At 44.0% G+C, this 19725-nt stretch overlaps 1 protein-coding gene across 2 annotated transcripts in view; it reads right to left on the bottom strand.

Moving 5' to 3' along the window:
• The window catches only part of LOC115474280 (zinc finger protein 2-like), a 124427-nt gene extending 105068 nt beyond the window's left edge, over positions 1-19359 (bottom strand). The window contains exons 1-2 of one of the 2 annotated variants that reach the window (XM_030209678.1): positions 19280-19359; positions 7908-8047 (exon numbers count right to left, since the gene is read on the bottom strand). In XM_030209678.1, the coding sequence (XP_030065538.1) occupies positions 7908-7991 (84 nt within the window). In that variant the 5' untranslated portion in view covers positions 7992-8047; positions 19280-19359. The remainder of the gene's footprint in view (positions 1-7907; positions 8048-19279) is intronic. The other variant, XM_030209680.1, reaches the window with a different exon arrangement.
• Positions 19360-19725: the final 366 nt, after the last annotated feature.

Here is a 19725-nt window from a genome sequence, read left to right on the forward strand (position 1 = left end):
TGGGTGCTAACCAACAATTATTGACAGTCTCAGAAATTTATGCACGCATTTCGCTGTGTGCTATTCTATAAAGCACGGTGCCTAATTTCAATCACATAGATATTAAAAGGAGGCGTGGCCGGGGGGGGGGGGGCGCGTTCCAAACAGTTATACATGGATTTACAGAATTCGCCCGAAGCACGCCTAAGTTGGGCGCTGGCATTTACACCTACTTTTAGCAAATGTAAGTAGGGCGCCCAAAAGTCAAGCACCAGATCCAAGCCAAATGCTATTCTATAACTGGTGTGCTCCGTTTATAGAACAACGCTTAGTACTCAATTTTTTCGGCACCATATATTGAATTGCCTCCTCTATATCCCAATTATGGCTACATCTGGTTGGCTGGAGTGGGCTTTGATGGTAACTCCAGTACTTGAATATTAAGCTAGTGCTGGGCAAGCTTCTCAGGTCTGTGCCCTGAAAATGGCAAGGACAGATGACTGGATGGACCATGCAGGTCTTTATTTGCCATTACTTACTATGTTACTATGTAACAGTATAAAATTGAGAGCGCAGCAGCTCACCAGGGAACTCCCATGCTGGTATATGGTCTAGCAACGAAACAAGCTGGCACAAAAATTCCTGTTAAGTTTTCAGCTTTCCTCCCAAAGGTGGTATCCGGGTCTGTTGGACTGGCTCCTAGGCAATCTGGAGCCAGGCAGATCATTTTGGAAGATAATGGAAGGGTACTATAACAAATCAAGGCAACTCTTCAGGACTCTGACTTCAACCTCTGAATTTACTAAAAAAGCAATGCCTAAGCTGGGAGATCATAAAAGTAGGATGGGAGTTGTTGAATATGTGTTGAAGACCAGTAAGCCAGAAGAGACTAGGGTGTCTAAATTTTTATATGCCATCTGGGAAATAGGATGAGCCTAACTTTTTTCTTACATTTGTACCCCGCGCTTTCCCACTCATAGCAGGTTCAATGCAGCTTACATATTATATACAGGTACTTATTTGTACCTGGGGCAATGGAGGGTTAAGTGACTTGCCGAGTCACAAGGAGCTGCCTGTGCCTGCAGTGGGAATCGAACCCAGTTCCCCAGGACCAAAGTCCACCACTCTAACTAATAGGCCACTTCTCCACTCGATGAGGAAGGAGCTATGGATACCATAGTATATAAATTGCTAATTTTCAAAAATTTTTCTTTAAACTGATAGAAGATTACCTTGGTTTCAGAGGTGACTACGGGCATGCAGACTCTGACAACTGAGGCCAAAAGTAGCTACTCTTGGCGCCACTCTCTTCTTGAGATTTCTGTGCAAATGTGTATTCAACTTCAAGGGAACAAATTTACCTTTGTGGATCCACTACATTTAAGATATTTTCTGGTAGATAAGGGCTCTTCAGATTTAATGTTTTTTTTTCTTGTAGCAACTGAATCAATTTTTTTGTGAGAAGGGTGGGGTTAAATGGTAGTATATGTCAGTAGGCTGTAAGTACATAGTTCAGTGGTTCCCAAACCTGATCCTGGAGGCATCCCAACCAGTCAGGTTTTCAGGATATCCACAATGAATATTCATATTAACCGTATCTGTACAATCAACTAATGGCTTCTTCACAGATAATACTAAAAATTGTTGATTTTATTACTATATACCATAATAATCTATTAAATATTCAAATCATGAAAAAGTGTAATAACGGTGGCTCAGTATATCCCCATATTGCCCCACTCGATAATGATGGTAACAGATGAAGATCACTGCACCAACAGCGCTAAACATCAAAGAAAAAAGATAATAGATGTACTTATATTGAATGATGCACTATTGGTATTTAGTAAAATAATCAACAATTTTTAGTATTATCAATGAATATTCATGAGATAGATTTGCATGCAGTGAACATGAATATTCATTGCGGATATCCTGAAAACCTGACTGGCTAGGGTGCCTCCAGGACCAGGTTTGGGAACCACTGACATGGTTTCTTTTGTTTCTCTATCGTTTTTAGCTTCCCTTACAGTGAACTATAGACATCAATGGACAGGTGTCCTCTGACTTTGTTCTTGTGTATTTTAAGAGAAATTGTTTATCTTTTTTTAGAAGGAATATTTGAAATTGTGTAAATAAAAACGTCAATTTAAAAAAAGGAAAACTTATATTCTCACCTGATAATTTTCTTTCCTTTAATCATACCACACCAGTCCTCTGAACGGTACAAGTTGCTCATCTACAGTAACATTAGTACTAGGATTGTAAAGTTTTGTGCAATTTTTGATAAATATGTTCCAGATATAACTGATAGGGGCTAATTTGTCTGTTTCAAACCTCGCTGCACGAGTTCGCTTATCATCAAAGCGAATGATCCTTCTAATTTCCTCATATCTGCCCACTGACATTGTCGCCTTATAGTGTGGATCAGAAAGTGGGTCCAGAAATAATTCTCGTATTGGGACATCATACGATTTTTGACTCCCTGCCAGCAGGAAAAGTCCAATATATGCATAAAGTTCCTCTTTCGAGATATTTTTCCAGGACTTATTTTTTGCTGAAGCGATACGTCTTCCTTCTAGGTTTGAACATAATAGGACCTCTTCTGCAATATTGTCAGAAAAATAAGTACAGAATACATCTTTAGGGGTAAAGTAACTGGGACTTCCCACAGCTCCTTGAGCCTGTCTCACAACATTGTGTATTGGAGTACGTCCGACTAATGTAGGATTACTGTCCCAAAAAACATTCGTTTTGGATGTTCTACTTATCACTTCTTGAGGATCCACTAGATTCACTTCTTCATCATCAGAAGAATCACTGGATGAGGATGTTTGATTAGCTGGTGGCAGATATTCTTCATCAGACAAAGATAGTTCACTTTCATCATCGCTTTGAAACATAATCGCTTCAATCTCTTGGTCAGTCAGACACTTGGAGGAAGACTGTGCCATTGCTGACTAGATGTTAGAAAATGAAACAGATTTCCTCTTCAGCAATTAGCTCACAGTGTATACTGTCCTCAGTGTTCAGAGGACCTGAGGTGATGTCATGGCCTTATCACTCCCTCCAAAAATCACATGACATCCTCACATGTTATTATCCACACCCTGGCCCCTCCACCAGCATTACTGAGTACAAATAAAGTAACTTGAGACACAAACACTTCTGAGAACATGATAAAAACAGCGGGGGCCTAAAAGGCCCCCAATTAGTACAGATGTAGTTTTCACCAAACAAGCATTGTTACACCATAATGCCTATGAAAAAAAATTATATGAACAACTGGATATTATCAACAATGACATACTTGAGTAATACCTTGAGTTTCAAAATTCTAACTAAAGTAATTTTGCAGATAATAGCAAAAATGTAAGCATGGGGGCCTAAAAGGCCCCCAATATGCGTTCTAGGGTTAAAGTATGCACATTAGTCCACAAAATCATTCACGGTGAAGCCCCAGCCTACATGTCTGACTTAATAGACCTACCACCCAGAAACGCTAAAAGATCATCCAGAACATTCCTCAACCTCCACTTCCCTAATTGCAAAGGCATAAAATAGAAAGCGCTGCACGCATCAACCTTTTCCTATATGAGCACGCAATTCTGGAATACACTACCACGCAACCTGAAAACGATCTACGAACTAACCAACTTCCGCAAATTATTGAAAACTCATCTCTTTGATAAAATTTATTGAAAGGATCAAAACACATGAAGTCCACACACACTGTTAGTAATGCATCAATACATTCTCTTCGGAATTCTCATCCCCCTTTAATTTTACCACATTTATAGCTTACTCACAGAAAAATGGTATACCGAATGTTCTCCTACTATTGTTTTGTTGCCCTATCAGTTTCCCGTTGTTTCTTTCCATTGTTCTTTCCCTCAACGATACTCTTTGTCTTCGCATAATTCCTCACAATGTAATCCATAACCGAGTTGTAACAAATTGTATTTCCATCATCCACAATGTATTGTAAACCACACTGAACCTGCAAATAGGTGGGAAAATGTGGGATACAAATGCAATAAATAAATAATAAATAAAGCAGCAAAAGATACTCATGCCAAAAGGACCCCCCCCCCCCCTTTGGAAGGAAGGCAACAGTCGTATCCGAGCAACAAGGAAAAGAACTGTCTCTCCTAGACCAGGATCCACTTCTCTGAACCCTGGCAGGACGAAGACTAACTCCCAAACCTGCCGGTCTGCCTTGAGTTCAAGATGGTCAGAGGAAGCAACCCTAACGAGTACTAGGAGTACGCAACCCAAAACAGTGCGCCACACTTCATAGAAGAAAGGAAGCAAGGCCCAGGAACCACCCAGACCCGCACCTAGTGAAAGAATCAAACTCCACAGAACAAGGAGAGACTCCAGAGTCGAGAGAACCAATTAACTGGAGCGCTAGTCTCTCCAGAACCATGAAGAAAAGGGCAGCAGCATACCAAGATACAACCGTAGAAAGAGAGTACTCCTCAATCAGCTCGCTCTGGACTTAGGGATGAAAGAACAGAGCCAAGAGAACAAAAGGAGACAAAAAGAAAGTCGAGAGCCACACTGTGGCGAAAAGACCCCCAAGGTGCCAAGTAGCCACAAAAGGAGCAGAGATGAATTCAAACTCCAGCAATGGAAAAGCTTCTCGCCAGCCACCAAGAGGCAACAGCAAGAAAAGGTAGCACAGGAATGGTAGCTAACAGGAGACAAGACAGCCTTGTCTAGCAATCTAAACTGTGGTATGCCACAGCTGCCGAGAAGTTACTGTATCTAACCCGCAGAAAAGAGCTGGGGTTGACCGACAAGGTGAAACAGTGCTCAACAGGCAAAGGTGAAAATACTCTTCTCCACAGTCAGAGACTGAACTGTCCTCAAGGGACAGAAACGAAGCTGCGCTCATCAGGCAGAGTAGGATCTGTGCTCAACGAGAACAAATGGATTTGCACTCAAAGTACACAAACTGAGCCACACACCACGGGCAGAGAAACAGTTGCACACCTCTGGGAAAGATAGAAATGCACTGAACAAGTAGATAAGCTGAGAGTAACAGACAGAGGATGAGCAATGCTTCCTACACAGACACGAAGCTGTGTAACACCTGCAGTCACAGAGCTGTGCTCCACACACCACCCTGGAACTTCGCCCAATTTGCAGAGAAGAGTTGTGCTAAACACACAGAGATGGAGCTACACTCAACAGGTGGTGGAGCCGCGCTCTGCACGCAGACAGGGAGCTGTGTTCCACACACAAAGAGAGCCGCGTTCTACACGCAGACACAGGACTGCACCCCACACTGAGACCTGCAGAGAAAGAACTGCACTCAACATGTAACAATGGACCTGTGTTCAACATGCAGAGATGAAAGGTTGCAGAATAAGCAGCGAAGGAACTTCACTAAACATGCCATGATAGAGTTGACCTCAACATACAGTGATGGAGCTAAAGCCAACCTGGAACTGTGGAACTGTGATCAACATGCAGCGATGGAGCCGCGCCCAACATGGAATAATGAAGCTGTGCTCAACATGCAGCGATGGAGCCGCGCTCAACATGGAATAATGAAGCTGTGCTCAACATGCAGCGATGGAGCCGCGCTCAACAAGCAAAATGCATAGATGGAGACCCAGGGAAGAGCCAGAGAAGAAAGTGCTGCCAGGAGGTCAACAGGAATGGAGCACAACTTGTGGAAATGCAGACCTGGCGCAGCACTCCCCTGGCCCAGAGGGATTAAAACTACAAGAAGAGAAAGCCCCATGCCCCAAGAGACACTCTCGGCCCCCAAGAGGTCTGAGCCACAATGGCCGCCCTCCTAGGCAACCAATACGGAGCAGCAGTCAACGTAGAGAAAGAACTACCGCCAAGAGGAAGGTAAGCATCACAGATCTGGAATCCTCAGACCATAGGGAGCAAAATGCAGCCATAAGGCAGTGAGAAGAAACAACTCTCGCCAGGCCAGGAACAAAGAGGAAGCTGGCCACTAACACCAAACTGAGGAAAAACCAGCTAAGGGAGAGAAACTCCAGACCTAGAAAAGAGCCACTTCCCTGCAGAAAAGTAGAGAAAAGCGCAGAGCTAAGAGGCGATAATCCAGATGCACAGCAATACATCTGCTCAGCAGGAAAGAACTGCGACCCTTACAGAAAAAGGAAGGAGTGCCAAATGTGCCAGGAGCAAGGCGCCTGAAACTAGAAAAGGCAAAATCTGCCTTTGCCAGGCTAAAACTCCAGCCCGAAAGCAAGGGAAGCAAGGAAGCGCTGTGGCAAACTAGTCCTAAAAAGGGACATTCCCATAAAGAGACACTGAACTAAGTCCAAGCAAAAGACTGGCAACAATGGCGCTCCCGAGGGTACTCAGAAGAGGGATGTGAGCTAGACGTTGCACACCAAGGGCAACTCGGACCCCCGCCAAAAGGAATGTACCCTGCAGACAAACCAGAGCAGACAGGAGGGATCCATGGGGATGAGAGAACCAGAAGCTCCCTAAAGAAGGGAGGAAAAACTGCTGCCAATAGCAGGGGCGTCTCAAGCAAGATGCCTGAAGCAGCAGAGACCGGACGGTCTGAAAAAGAACTGACCAACAGCCACGTAAGGCTGACAGGAATGAAAAAAATAGCCCTGGACTAAAAAGACAGAGCCTGCAGCCAAACAGAGCCAGCGAGAGACTTCCTCCACTTTGAAAATGGCACACTAAGACCTCCGAACCGCAAAGGTGCAAGTTCAAGCAACAGGGCTGCCCTCTGAACCAGCCGCCATCTAGGACCGTGAAGAGGAGAAAAAAAAACAACTGAGTTTCGTGATCGTGATCCAGACACAAGCCGTGCCCCACAAAAAAAAACAAAGAAACTGGTACCAGCTCGGAAGGGTCCAAGATCAGAATCAGACGCTGGCCAGCGAAATTCAAAGAAACTTCACAAGTGGACCCCTAGAATACATTGCCAAAGGTGGGAAAATAAATCAGGTAACAGGCAAGAGAAAGAAGAAAAAACAAAGTTTCTTCTTCTTTTTTTTTTTTTTAAACAGGAATAAATAAAGGTTTACCTCAGAGAGAGAAAAAGGCAAAACAAAGTTTCTTCTTTTTTTTTTTTTTTTTTTTTTAAATAACCTTCTTTACTAGTGACAGGAATAAATAAAGGCTTACCTCAGAGGCAGAAATTCAGATATACCCACCACCACAGAAGAGAAGAACCCCACAGGGGAGACAAGTTACTCCATGCCACAATCAACCATCACCCTGCTACAAAAAACAGCCGGGGGGGGGGGAGGGGAGGGAACCAGGGTCACTGGATATCACCCTAGCTGGCAGATGAGGAACTCAGAACCACTGAGAATCATCTAAAACTAGCCCCTAACACGGCTACCAGCACACCCCTGGCTCCACTGTCACCAGAAGAATCTGGGACAGGAGCTACCAGCCAGCAATCCAGAGCAGCTGCATCATCCGCTAGGAGACAGAGAAAATACTGAACATTCCAGGCTGAATGATACCCTTAAGGGGCAGTTTACTTGGAACTATTTTCTCTGTCTCCTTCCGCTGGTAGATGGACACAACCCATTAGTCTGGACTGGTCTGGTATAGATGACAAATTCAAAATTTTACATTTACTAAAACAGAAAATATTTAATTCCATCATTATAATGATGCAGTAGAAAAACTTTCAGATTATGTAACCTTGAACAGTCAAGTAACTATTCTCATCAGGTAAAACTTAGCAATCAAATTAGCTATTCTGGACTTATGAAAAGCTTAACAGTCAAATAATTCCATGTACAAATTACATTGTCAAACTGATGAAAGCAGGGTAAAATTATTCCAGCTTATGCAACATACAGGAGTACAAAAGCCAAAGAACGGAATGAAATGCTTTAGCCATGTGTGTGTGACTATGGCAACAAAAGTCCCTTCAAATATAACATGGAAAAATTTTTTACCTGGTGAGAAAATTGTTCAGACATTTTTTCTTTGTTTACTGTAAATTTTCCTGATATTTTATAGTGTTTCAGCTGTAACTTCATATAAGATGGTAAGGAAAATAAAGAATCACATACACCTTCCTGCCATTTGACCAGACCTATGGAGAAGAACAGAACTACATGGTAACATGACAGCAGAAAATAAATCAAGAATAACTGTTTGTAAATTGCTTTCCAGAACTGGAATTAAAAAAAAACAGCCCTTCATTTTCTTCAGGCACCATTGTCCAGAACAGGAATGGCAAATATCCACTAGGGCCTTCCAACAAACTTGTGCTGTTACATACATTAATGTAAAGTTATCTTCCAAAAAAAGAAACTGTATAACTTACAATGACCATACAGAATGATTTGCTAAAACATGTCGCCAGTTCAGGGGGGTAATTCTAATCAGGAGCTACCTAGACTGAGGCAGTAATTATGTGCGCAAATACTGGTATTTTAGTCATTTACACATATATGTAAACAGATATGTCTGTAAATGACAATATTCCAGCTACGCACTATTCTTTATGTGCCTGAATGCGACAGTACATATTTTAGAGACAGGCATTCACATGGGTGGACTGCACAATTATGTGCACAAATTATAGCATTCTTTGGCAATGTAGACACAAGCATTTACACCAGTTCTGTATCTAATGCACTATGAAGGAAACTGGGTGCCTTCTTTCCTTTATAAAATAGGCATCTCTTTTTAGAATTACCTTCCACATGTTGGGCCCATAGCCAGAATTTTTTTTAACTCGTCACGTGTGTTTTATGAGAGACAAGAGTAATCATGCAATCATCAGCAATAATGAACCCATAATAGTAATAAGTAGAAAACACAGCCATTTATTATGGGTCCCTTTCACCAAGCAGCGGTAAAAGGGACCCTGCAGTGGCATCGGCTCATGGGTTTGCCACATGCCGAGGCCTCCCCCTTTACTGCCGCCCAGAAAAATGAAACTCCGAGCAGGGAACAAAAAGGGCCATGTGGTAAGTGAAACACTTGCCACGCGGACATTTCCTGGGGGAGCCCTTACCGCCACCTGTTTAGGAGGTGGTAAGGGCTCCCACAGTACCCTGGCGGTAACAAGGCAGCACCTGATTACTGCCAAATAAGCCCCGGCACAATTTTTTTTTTTTTTAAACACGACATGCCAGAAATGGCACAATTGGGGGCAGAAGCCCAGCAGCAGTGCCAGATTTGTGCACAGAAATGCATACTGCCGCTTTCTAAAAGGGGCCCTTCATCTTGAAAAACAGCCATTTGTCTTGAAATTTGAAGGATAAACAACAAAAAAATCCTCATCGCACAGCAACATTTATCTCCATGAAATGACAAACCCTATATCCCAAAAACAGATTAACCGGAAGCAAGTACCAAAATAATTAAGACACAACAGTAAAAATAAAATGAGTGAGACTAAATTAAGTCTCTAATCGGTAAATTTTCTGTGAAGGTAATAAGCAAAATCTTTTAAAACTCTAGCTACAGTGCTGCATATATATAACATTGACCACCACCCACTATTTATATAACAATGATATTCAGCTACTATGAGGCATATTTTCAAAGCACTTTGGGAGGCAAAGTTCCATAGGTTTCTATGGAACTTTGGGAGGCTAAGTGCTTTGAAAATGAGTCTCTATATAAACTAGCAGTTCAATATTTAAACTTGCTGAAGCAAGTACAGTACAGTCTTGATTATCCAACCATCCAGTATATCTGACAGACCCCAGTGACGTCATCACCTCACCGTTAAGAAGCATGCGTCTTCTCTTTCCGTTTTCTTGCATAGACAGAAGGAAGTTTTGCATCTGAGACAGTATTGACCTCGGTGACCCTGCTTTCACCGCAAAACAGCATTGTTGTGACCCGGGACCCTTTTACTACGCAGTGAGTTTTACGCTTTTTCTGCAACATTTTTAACAGGTACGTAATACTAGTGTACTGTATTTTTATTCTACCTCTTCAGATCTGTAGAAGACAATTTATGAAATGGTCAGTCAAAAGAGGAAAACAGTTGCTTTGTCTATAGAGCAGAAATTTGACGCTTTAAAAAGAACTGACAAGGGTGAATCCAACCAAAATGGCAACAGACCTAGAAGTGGGGAGAGTAACAGTTCTTGACTGGAAAAGGCAACACAATGAGCTGGAGAAATGGCCTCAACTTGTGCCTCTACTTTTTCATTAGACACTAGAAAAACTATGAAAACGAAGGTGCGCAAAGCCTTATTCCTGTGGTTCACACAGCAAAGAGAAAAGGGCATACATATATCAGAACCTATACTGCAAGAGAAAGCCCTGTTTTTTTCAATTTCACTGCTAGTACCGAATGGCTTGATTGTTGGAAAAAAGATATGGAATAAGGCAGTTCTACGTTGCTGGGGAAAAGTTGTCAATGAACTCTGAAGTATCTGTCACATTCAAAGTGAAACTTCAGCAGCTCCTTAAAATGGAAAAAGGTGTATCAAGGAACCAGATATACAACTGTGATGAACTTGGGTTACATTTTAAAATGTTGCCACGAAGAATTCTTGCATCATGGCTCGAAGCCTCGACTCCAGGTTAAAAACAGAATAAAGAAAGAGTGACTATTCTAGCCTGTAGCAATACAACTGGTAAGGTAAAATTGTGTCTTACCGGATATTTTCTTTCCTTTAGTCGTAGTAGATCAATCGCAGAACTGGTGGGTTGTATCCGTCTATCAGCAGGTGAAGCTAGAGATAGCCAAACTGAAGGCGTTGATAGCAGACGGCCAGTCCCTCTCTGTTAGTATATGTCTTATCCAAAGAATTAGGAAAAAAACTGAAGAATGCAATAACAATCAACTAAGATTTAACCTAAGTATACATAACAGGATGGACTCGTCCCGAGCATCACTCTGATATGTGTCTAGCATCAGTGCTTCTTCTGCTTTTATGTTTTTTCTTTATTTTTTCTAATGTGCAACTAAAAAGAAGCCACAGCCCCCCAAAAAACGAAACACCGGGCGATCAGCAAGACAAAGGAGCAATCGCGGCGGCCAAAGAAAACAGGATGGGATCCTGGATTCATCTTCTGCAACTAAGGCCCCGATGCATGAAAGTAACGTCCACAGTAGAAGTTACAGATTTTGAAAAAACAACCAATCATGAAAAGAAATTGCATGCAAATGAGCCGCACGGTAATCCAATGGTAAACGCATGAAAGTCTCCCTAACCTGTTGAAATCCACAGTAGTGAGGTTGCAAACATATGTACAATAGCCATTCGCTAAATACACGGCAAGCGCTGCAGATGTTGTATGCATGTCTAAAAAGATCACATCATAGAAGTGTGTCCAAAGACATGTGAAATATATGTCACACATAAGCATAACCTTATAGGCCCAGCCTGTGCGCGGTTTTTCGGCCGCTCTGCTGATGGTTGCTGTGCCATGCTGTGTTATTACACGTTGCTTTGCATCGCTTTTTTCTGTGTGCTTTCACATTTTTGTTGGCATGTAACGTTTTCATGTTTCTCGGCAGTTGAGGGACTAAGGGGCAGGATGGAGAGGGGCAGGGGGAAGAGGCGCTTCTCATTTGTTACAATAAGCTGTGCCAGCCACAGCACATCCATGTCAGAGAAGTTGGACTTTCGGCCACGGGGACCAAGCTGCGCAGCCATACCTTCTCCAACAAGGATGTGTACGCACACATGAATAACACGTCAATGACAGCACTTACGCACGCACTTTATGGACGTGCTTATGTTGGCAGCAGATGACAGCTCCTGAGCCCCCGTAAAGCGAAGATACTTACCTGTAGCAGGTATTCTCTGAGGACAGCAGGCTTCACATTCTCACAAGTGGGGTAGATGATCCGTGTCGCCCAGGATTTGGCACATTAGCCAGCAAGAAAAAAAGTTTTGAGAGCCTTCTGGGGCGCGAGCCACGTCCCACCCCAAATGCATGGAGCGCCTTCCCACCCACAGCACATCCGCTGCTGTTCAGTTTAATACACTAGCATAAAAATAAAAAAAGTACAAAAAAACAACTCCAGGATTGTGAAAATATGAAGCTGGCTGTCCTCGGAGAATACCTGCTACAGGTAAGTATCTTTGCTTTCTTCGAGGACAAGCAGGCTTACCATTCTCACAAGTGGGGAATCCCTAGCAACCAGGCTCACCCAAAACAATAAACAATGGTCAACTGGGCCTCACAACAGCGAGGATGTAACGCAGATCAACCTGAAACTATATACATCTAGATGAGGGTGCAGCCTGGAACAGGACAAAACAGGCCTATGAGGGTGGAGTTGGATTCTAGACCCCAAATAGATTCTGCAATACTGACTGCAAAAACCGACTGTTACATCAGGTAGCCTGCTCAAGGCAGTAATGAGACGTGACTGTTACATCAGGTAGCCTGCTCAAGGCAGTAATGAGATGTGACTGTGTGGACTGAAGACCATGTTGCAGCCTTGCAAATCTCTTCAATGGAGGCGGACTTCAAGTGGGCTACCAACACAGCTATGGCTGTAACATTATGAGCCGTGACATGACCGTCTAAAGTCTGCCCCACTTGGGCATAAGCGAAGGAAATGCAACCTTCTAGCCAATTAGAAATGGTGTATTTACTGATGGCGACCCCCCCCCTCCCCCTTCTGTTGGGATCAAAAGAAACAAACAACTGGGCAGACTGTCTGAAGGGCTTCGGTCACTCAATGTAAAAGGCCAATGTTCTTTTGCAGTCCAAGGTGTGCAAACTGTTTTCGCCAGGATGGGCATGAGGACGGGAAAAAAAAGTTGGCAAGACAATCGACTGGTTCAGACGGAACTCCGACACCACGAACTTAGGGTGCGTGCGAAGGACTACTCTGTTGTGATGAAACTTAGTATAAGGTGTATCCACTACTAAGGCCTGAAGCTCACTGACTCTACGAGCTGAAGTAACAGCCACCAAGAAAACGACCTTCCAGGTCTAATACTTCAGATGGCAGGAATTCTGTGACTCAAAAGGAGCTTTCATCAGCTGGGTGAGAATGACATTGAGATCCCATGACACTGGTGGAGGTTTGACTGGGGGCTTTGACAAAAGCAAACCTCTCATGAAGAGAACAACTAAAGGCTGTCCAGAGATAGGCTTACCTTCTACACGCTGATGATAAGCACTAATAGCACTAAGGTGAACCCTTACAGAGTTGGTCTTAAGACCAGACTCTGATAAGTGTAGAAGATATACAAGCAGGGTCTGTGTAGGACAAGAAAGGGTTTCTAGGGCCTTGCTGTCACACCAGACGACAACCCTCCTCCTCTTAGTGGAATCTTTCCTGGAAGCCAGCAAGACCCGGGAGATACCCTCCGAAAGACCCAAGGAAGCAAAAGATTGGAGGTTGGGATGTAGAAGTGACCCCTCGTTCTGTGTGATGAGGGTCAGAAAACACTCCAATCTCTACGGTTCTTCAGAGAACAATTCCAGAAGAAGGGGGAACCAAATCTGACATGGCTAGTAGGGCGCAATCAGAATCACAGTTCCGTGGTCTTGCTTGAGTTTCAACAAAGGCTTTCCCACTAGAGGTATGGGAGGATATGCATACAGAAGACCTGTCCCCCAAAGAAGAAGGAAGGCATCCGATGCTAGTCTGTCGTGGGCCTGAAGCCTGGAACAGAACTGAGGTACCTTGTGGTTGAGCTGAGTGGCAAAAAGATCCACAGAGTGGGTGTCCTAGGCTCAGAAGAGCTTGCGGTCTATGCCCATGTTTAGAGACCACTCGTGAGGTTGATTATCCTGCTCAGTCTGTCGGCCAGGCCATTGTTTACGCCTGCCAGGTTAAGTTGCTTGGAGAAACATGCCATGACAGTGTGCCCAAAGCCACATCTGGACGGCTTCCTAACACAGAGGGCAAGATCCAGTGCCCCCCTGCTTGTTGGTGTAATGCATCGCTACCTGATTGTTTGAATTAGGACAATTTGATTTAACAGCTGATCTCTGAAAGCCTATACAGCGTTCCAGATCACTCGAAGCTCCAGGAGATTTATCTTAAGATTCGTTTCCTGAGGGACCAAACTCCTTGGGTGTGAAGCCCATCTACATGACCTCCCTACCCCAGAAGAGATGCACCCATCGTCAGCACTTTTTGCGGCTGAGGAATTTGGAATGGTAGTCCCAAGGTCAGATTGGATCCAATTATCCAACATTAAAGAGAGCGCATAAGCTCCGGGGACACTCGGATGACATCTTCCAGACTCCCCGAGGCTTGATACCACTGAGAAGCTAGGGTCCATTGAGCAGATCTCATGTGAAGACGTGCCATGGGTGTAACATATACTGTGGAAGCCATATGACCCAACAATCTCAACATCTGCCAAGCTGTAACCTGCTGTGATGTCCGAACCCTGGACGCAAGGGAGAGAAGGTTGTCCGCACGTGCCTCCGGGAAGGCTTGGACATTTTTCATATCGAGCAGGGCTCCTACGACTCCAATTGTTGAACTGGAGGGAGATGGGACTTTTGGTAGTTCATTATGAACCCTAGTAGTTCCAGCACCTGAATAGTCATCAGCACCAGCTCTTCACCAGCCAATCGTCAAGATAAGGGAACACATGTACTCCTAACCTGTGTAGCGACTCTGCGACTACCACTAGGCATTTCATAAAAACCCTGGGAGCTGAAGCGAGGCCAAAAGGCAGCACTCGGTACTGAAAGTGATGTGTTCCCAGCTGAAACCGAAGATACTTCCGGTGGGCTGGAAGTATCGGGATGTGTGTATATGCATCCTTCAAGTCCAGAGAGCATAGCCAATTGTTTTCCTGAATCATGGGAAGAAGGGTGTCCAGGGAAACCATCCTGAACTTTTCTCAGACTAGGAATTTGTTCACAGTCCTTAGGTCTAGATGGGACGCACCCCCCCCCCCCCCTTTTCTGCACAAGGAAGTATGTGGAATAGAATCCCTGCCCTTTTCCCCCCGGTGGAATGGGTTCAACCGCAGGGGCCTATAGAAGGGCGGAAAGTTCCTCTGCAAGTACCTGCTTGTGATGAGAAATGAATGAATGAGCTCTCGGTGGGCAAAATGGGGGTTTGGATGATAAATTGAGGGTGTATCCTAACCGGACTATTAAAAAAACCCACCGATTGTAGGTTATAAGAGGCCACGTTTGGTGAAAACATTTCAATCTTCCTCCAACTGGCAAGTCGTCCGACATGGACACTGACTGCGGCTATGCTCTGCTGGAGCCAGTCAAAAGCTCGTCTCTTGCTTCTGCTGGGGAGCAGCAGGGGATTGGGCACAAACTGCTGATGAGAACAAGCGCGCTGGGGCTGAGCCTGAACAGGCTGGCAAGCCGCAGGAGCATACCTACGCCTAGAAGGGGCTGCTAGCGAGGAAGAAACCTGCATGGGTACCAAGGAATCTACCTCTGAAACAGATGCCAATCGTCTGCATTTGAGGGCTGGATCAGCAACCTGAGAAGGCAGGATCTGCCTCAAATCCCCAGTGGGGCCCCCCGGACCCGCAATGGAGAGAGATTGAGGGAGACTGCGCTTCAGGACAAAGGTCTGATGCATAAGAATAAATTGCGGGGAAAAGAAATTCTCTGAAGACTCAGCTGCTGGAAGAACTCCCAGCAAAGATGCAGATGTTTCAGGCAGCCCAGACAAGGCCAGGAAGTCCGAGCCCCCCCCGGGAGGCCAGCACCGTTGGAGCCTCAGATGAGAAAGCAGCTGGACCTGCCAGCGCAATCGCAGCGCCAGACAAAATGTTGTTCGTGCCAAAAAGCTCCACGCAGAAAGATGCGCCATTAGCAGAGGCGAGCACTCCCTCACCCCCACTAATGTCCACGCACACCACGCTGCATAAGCCAGCCGCTGTCCATCATATCCCACCGTGGGAACAGCGCTTGACTGTTTCCACTGCCATCCATCTGCCGAAACCGAACCAGCACTCACCATGTCATGCAGTAATCCAGCAACAGCAGGATCTCCTAGCGGGAAGTCAGAAAACAAGCTGATTCCGTACAGGCTGCACAACAGCCCTGCCTGATTCAACTCTGCACTGTGAATTTCTCCCGAATTCACTTCACTGTCTGTTTGTTTTTTGGGTTGTTGTTTTTTTTAATTGTGAGGAAGGGAGCTTAGTTACAGACAATTCAGTCAGGAAAATGGAAGACAAAGGGAGAAGAGGAGCGAGGCAGGGACCCTGACCCCCCCCCCCCCCCCAGGTATGCCCCTAAAGATGGCACCACTAGCCAAACACCCCCTATCTCAACTGGCTAACAAGCCCAGGAGAACTCCCCAAGCAAACAAATCCAGGAGCTGGTAAAGAGCTGTCCACCACCTGCTGGAGATACAGATAAAGTAACTGAGAGAGAAGCTGGCCATCTGCTATCAATGCCTTCAGTTTGGCTATCTCTATCTGCACCTACTAGTAGATGGATACAACCCACCAGTTCCTAGATTCATCTGCTGCGGATGCTAAGGAAACATAAATTACCACTGATTTCATTGGGAAGTCAAAAAATCCTTGGGTCTTTAAAAAACATGGCTCCTGGCGCTTCCAGTGTCCTAAAGGAACCAGAACACCTGAATAGACAGACATTTTCCTTAACTGAATTTTCAAGGAATTTGTTCCATCAGTAGAAAACATCTTGAAAATGATAAACCTGCCTAGGAAAGCAATTTTTCTCTTGGATAATGCACCGTCTCATCCTAATGAGAACAAACTGAGAAGTGCTAACAGAGTGCTTTTTCTGCCTCCCAATGTCACATCATTGTGTCAGCCAATGGACCAGGGCCGTACTGGAAGCCTTAAAAAATATATACATCACCATAAGCTTCTTACAATGCTTGTTTGTGCAATGGATGAAGGGAAAGGAATGATTGAAGTTTTAAAGAGAGTGAACATCAAAGATGTTATCTACTGGATCGCTCAGTCATGGGATGAAATCGAACCTCCAACCCAGGAAAAATCATGGAGAAAGTTAATTTCTGAGAATGAAAATGAACACCTAGCAGCCAAGGAAGATCTCCTTCCTTTGTTACAGAAAATACCGGTCTGTGAGAATGCTTGTGAGGATAATATACAAGAATAGATGAAGGCACACGAGCAAGAAGAGCTAAATGACAATGATGTGATTGCTATGGTGAACAAGAATGGAGATGATGCCAATGAGGACACCTCAAATGAGGCTAAACATTCAATTGTAAAAGTTAGTCATAGTGAAGGCATCAAAGCAATTGAGGTTGCACTGGCAAATGTGGAAGAAGAGGAAATGACAGCTACTGATGTAATGTTATTGCAGCGAGAAAGAGAAGTATGGAAAACAAACAATCACAAAATTTTACAAAACAATTTAGCTTACCAGTTGAATTGCTACTAAGTATATAGTATAGTATTCTTTCTGATTGTGTTTTTACAGTTCTATAATGGTTTTATTTTACAGTATGTTTTAGCACTCCAATCGTGCTGCAGAACACGCTATAGTGCTGTAATAAAGAATTTTTGAAAATCACAAACTCTATGCCTTTGTTTATGCATTGTTTGAGGAGTTACCTTTGTTTTCAGTATTATCCGACTTTTCACTTATCTGATAAAAGGCCGGTCCCAGTTACGTCGGATAATCAAGACTGTACTATATGTACATACTCAGATATTCAGATAACAGAACATCAGCACTGAATATCCAGGTATGTTGCCAACTGCTGCCATTACCTAGGTAACAATGATAGTCAGCAAAAAAAAGAGGTCTCTCAACTTATACAGATACTGGCACTTAATATTTCATGCCCCTGGACCACCCTAGCACTATCTGGATAACACCAGGGCAATCTGCAATGATTTTCAGGAGTATTATCTGAATGCCGCTGAAAATCAGCTACTGGCCCCAGTTAATGGCATTTTTTCCAAATAGCAAGTACTGCTACCCTAATAAATGCTTTTATGCACAACACGTAAGTGTTTTACTTTTGGATTACTAAACAATATTGAGGGCAATCTCTAAAGTAATCTATCCATATATAACAACTGGATACTGCTGCTGTACTGATACGTGGATCCCAGCCTCGCTTGGGCACTATCCATACAGGGGCTGAATATTGATCTTGTAGGTTTATCTGTTAACATTTGAAAGTCCATTTGACAATATACAACCCCCACCAAGTTTGGAATCCAGAATATTTTTCTTATAATTAGACAAACCTGAGCTTTCCACAGACTTAGCTATGCAAATTCGACTAATCAAGGTTACAGAAAAGGCTGAATTAACATAAACTGTTTATGCTATGCAACAAAAATCATATTTCCAAATCTCACAAGATTAATAGAAGAGAAGCCCTTCATTAAAATTAAAACACTAGCAGAAAAATGTCCCTGAGCCAGGAACATGTATGTCAACCCATAAAAATAGCTCAGGCGTTCCTAACCAGTAGTGCCTTCACCCCCAAGGGGTGCAGGGAGAAGGGTCTTAAAGTCTGAGGTAATTTACTGAAACTTTCTAGGCAAAGTGAAGGTGGTTATTAAAACAGTTATTAGTAGCATAACTGTATACTATTGTAATTTTAGGACATGTAAGTGGCTAACAGCAACACATACCAGTAGTCACTTGTGGACATGTGGTTTAGAAGGGGGATGCAAGGGTTTCATTGATCAGGTAAAGTTATATGACAACCAAAAAAAAGTTAAGAACTCTTGATCTAGAGAAGCAGCTCTGTTGTATACTACCTCCAACTTCTGAAATACAAGAAATCTAAACTGGAAAAAAAGTTATTTACAAATCATAACAACTTAGTCATTCAGACCAACATGGAAATAATCAAGCTGATGTGCATGAGTTTTCAGGAACACAGTGATTAAGTCTTCAATTGGAATCCTTTCAAAATAGTATTTTAATTATTTCAGTCAAGGGCCTTCAGAGTGGTGGGGGGAGCTGGGCCATTTGTCTCAGGTCTCACACTGGAAAGGGACCTCCTTTGGAAAAATGTTTATTTTTTTTTAAATTAAAAAACACAAAATTAATTCAGCATCTTGATTTGTCCTTAATTACCATCAGGTTTATACACTTCTACAACTAAATATCAACCTCAACAGCTTCTGTATGTAGGGCTTTGTAACTTGCACTAGCCCATTCCCTCTGACCCAGGCCCCACTTTCTCCAACCAGTCGCAGAGATACCAAGTCACATGCATTTGACTGCCCTCAACACTCTCACAGCTCAAGCACTATTCTTCACACGGATTCAGCGACCAGGAGCCACTCCTCTCCCCTTCCCCACGGTCTATCATCTCTCCCTCTCTCTTCCACACGCCCCTATCCAGCATGTTTTTCCCCCCTCGTCTCCCAGTCCGCGGTCCAGTACCCGTCCTGCATTCTGAAACTCCCAGTCCCACCTTCCAACTCGTATTTGAAGTCACCCGAGATCGGCCTCAATGGGTTTCTTCTCCAGCGTCCCGCCACCTCTGACGCAACGTCTTTCCCTCGGCCGCATCCCGCCTTTCCGGAAGCAGGAAGTCGCATCAGAGGGGGCGCGACGCGGCCAAGGAGAAAAAAAGACGTTGCGTCAGAGGTGGTGGGACGCCGGAGGAAAAAAAACACACATAGTAGGGTCGGTTATGGGCGACCTGAAAAATAAGGGTGAAGGTAGGACACCAAGTGGGAAGTTTTCGAAAGAGAGAGTCGTATGTGGGTTGTTAATATTTGTTTCTTTTACTTTGCCTTTCACCACACTTGGAGACGTTGATACCTTGGATGGCTTCTACCTCGTTGACGTCCACCTGTTGGGGTTTGGCCGCGAGCTGCCTAAAAGGAAGGGCGCAGGACCCAAGCCGCGATTGGA

This window comes from Microcaecilia unicolor, chromosome 7 (genome assembly GCF_901765095.1).
Source record: "Microcaecilia unicolor chromosome 7, aMicUni1.1, whole genome shotgun sequence".
NCBI lineage: Eukaryota > Metazoa > Chordata > Amphibia > Gymnophiona > Siphonopidae > Microcaecilia > Microcaecilia unicolor.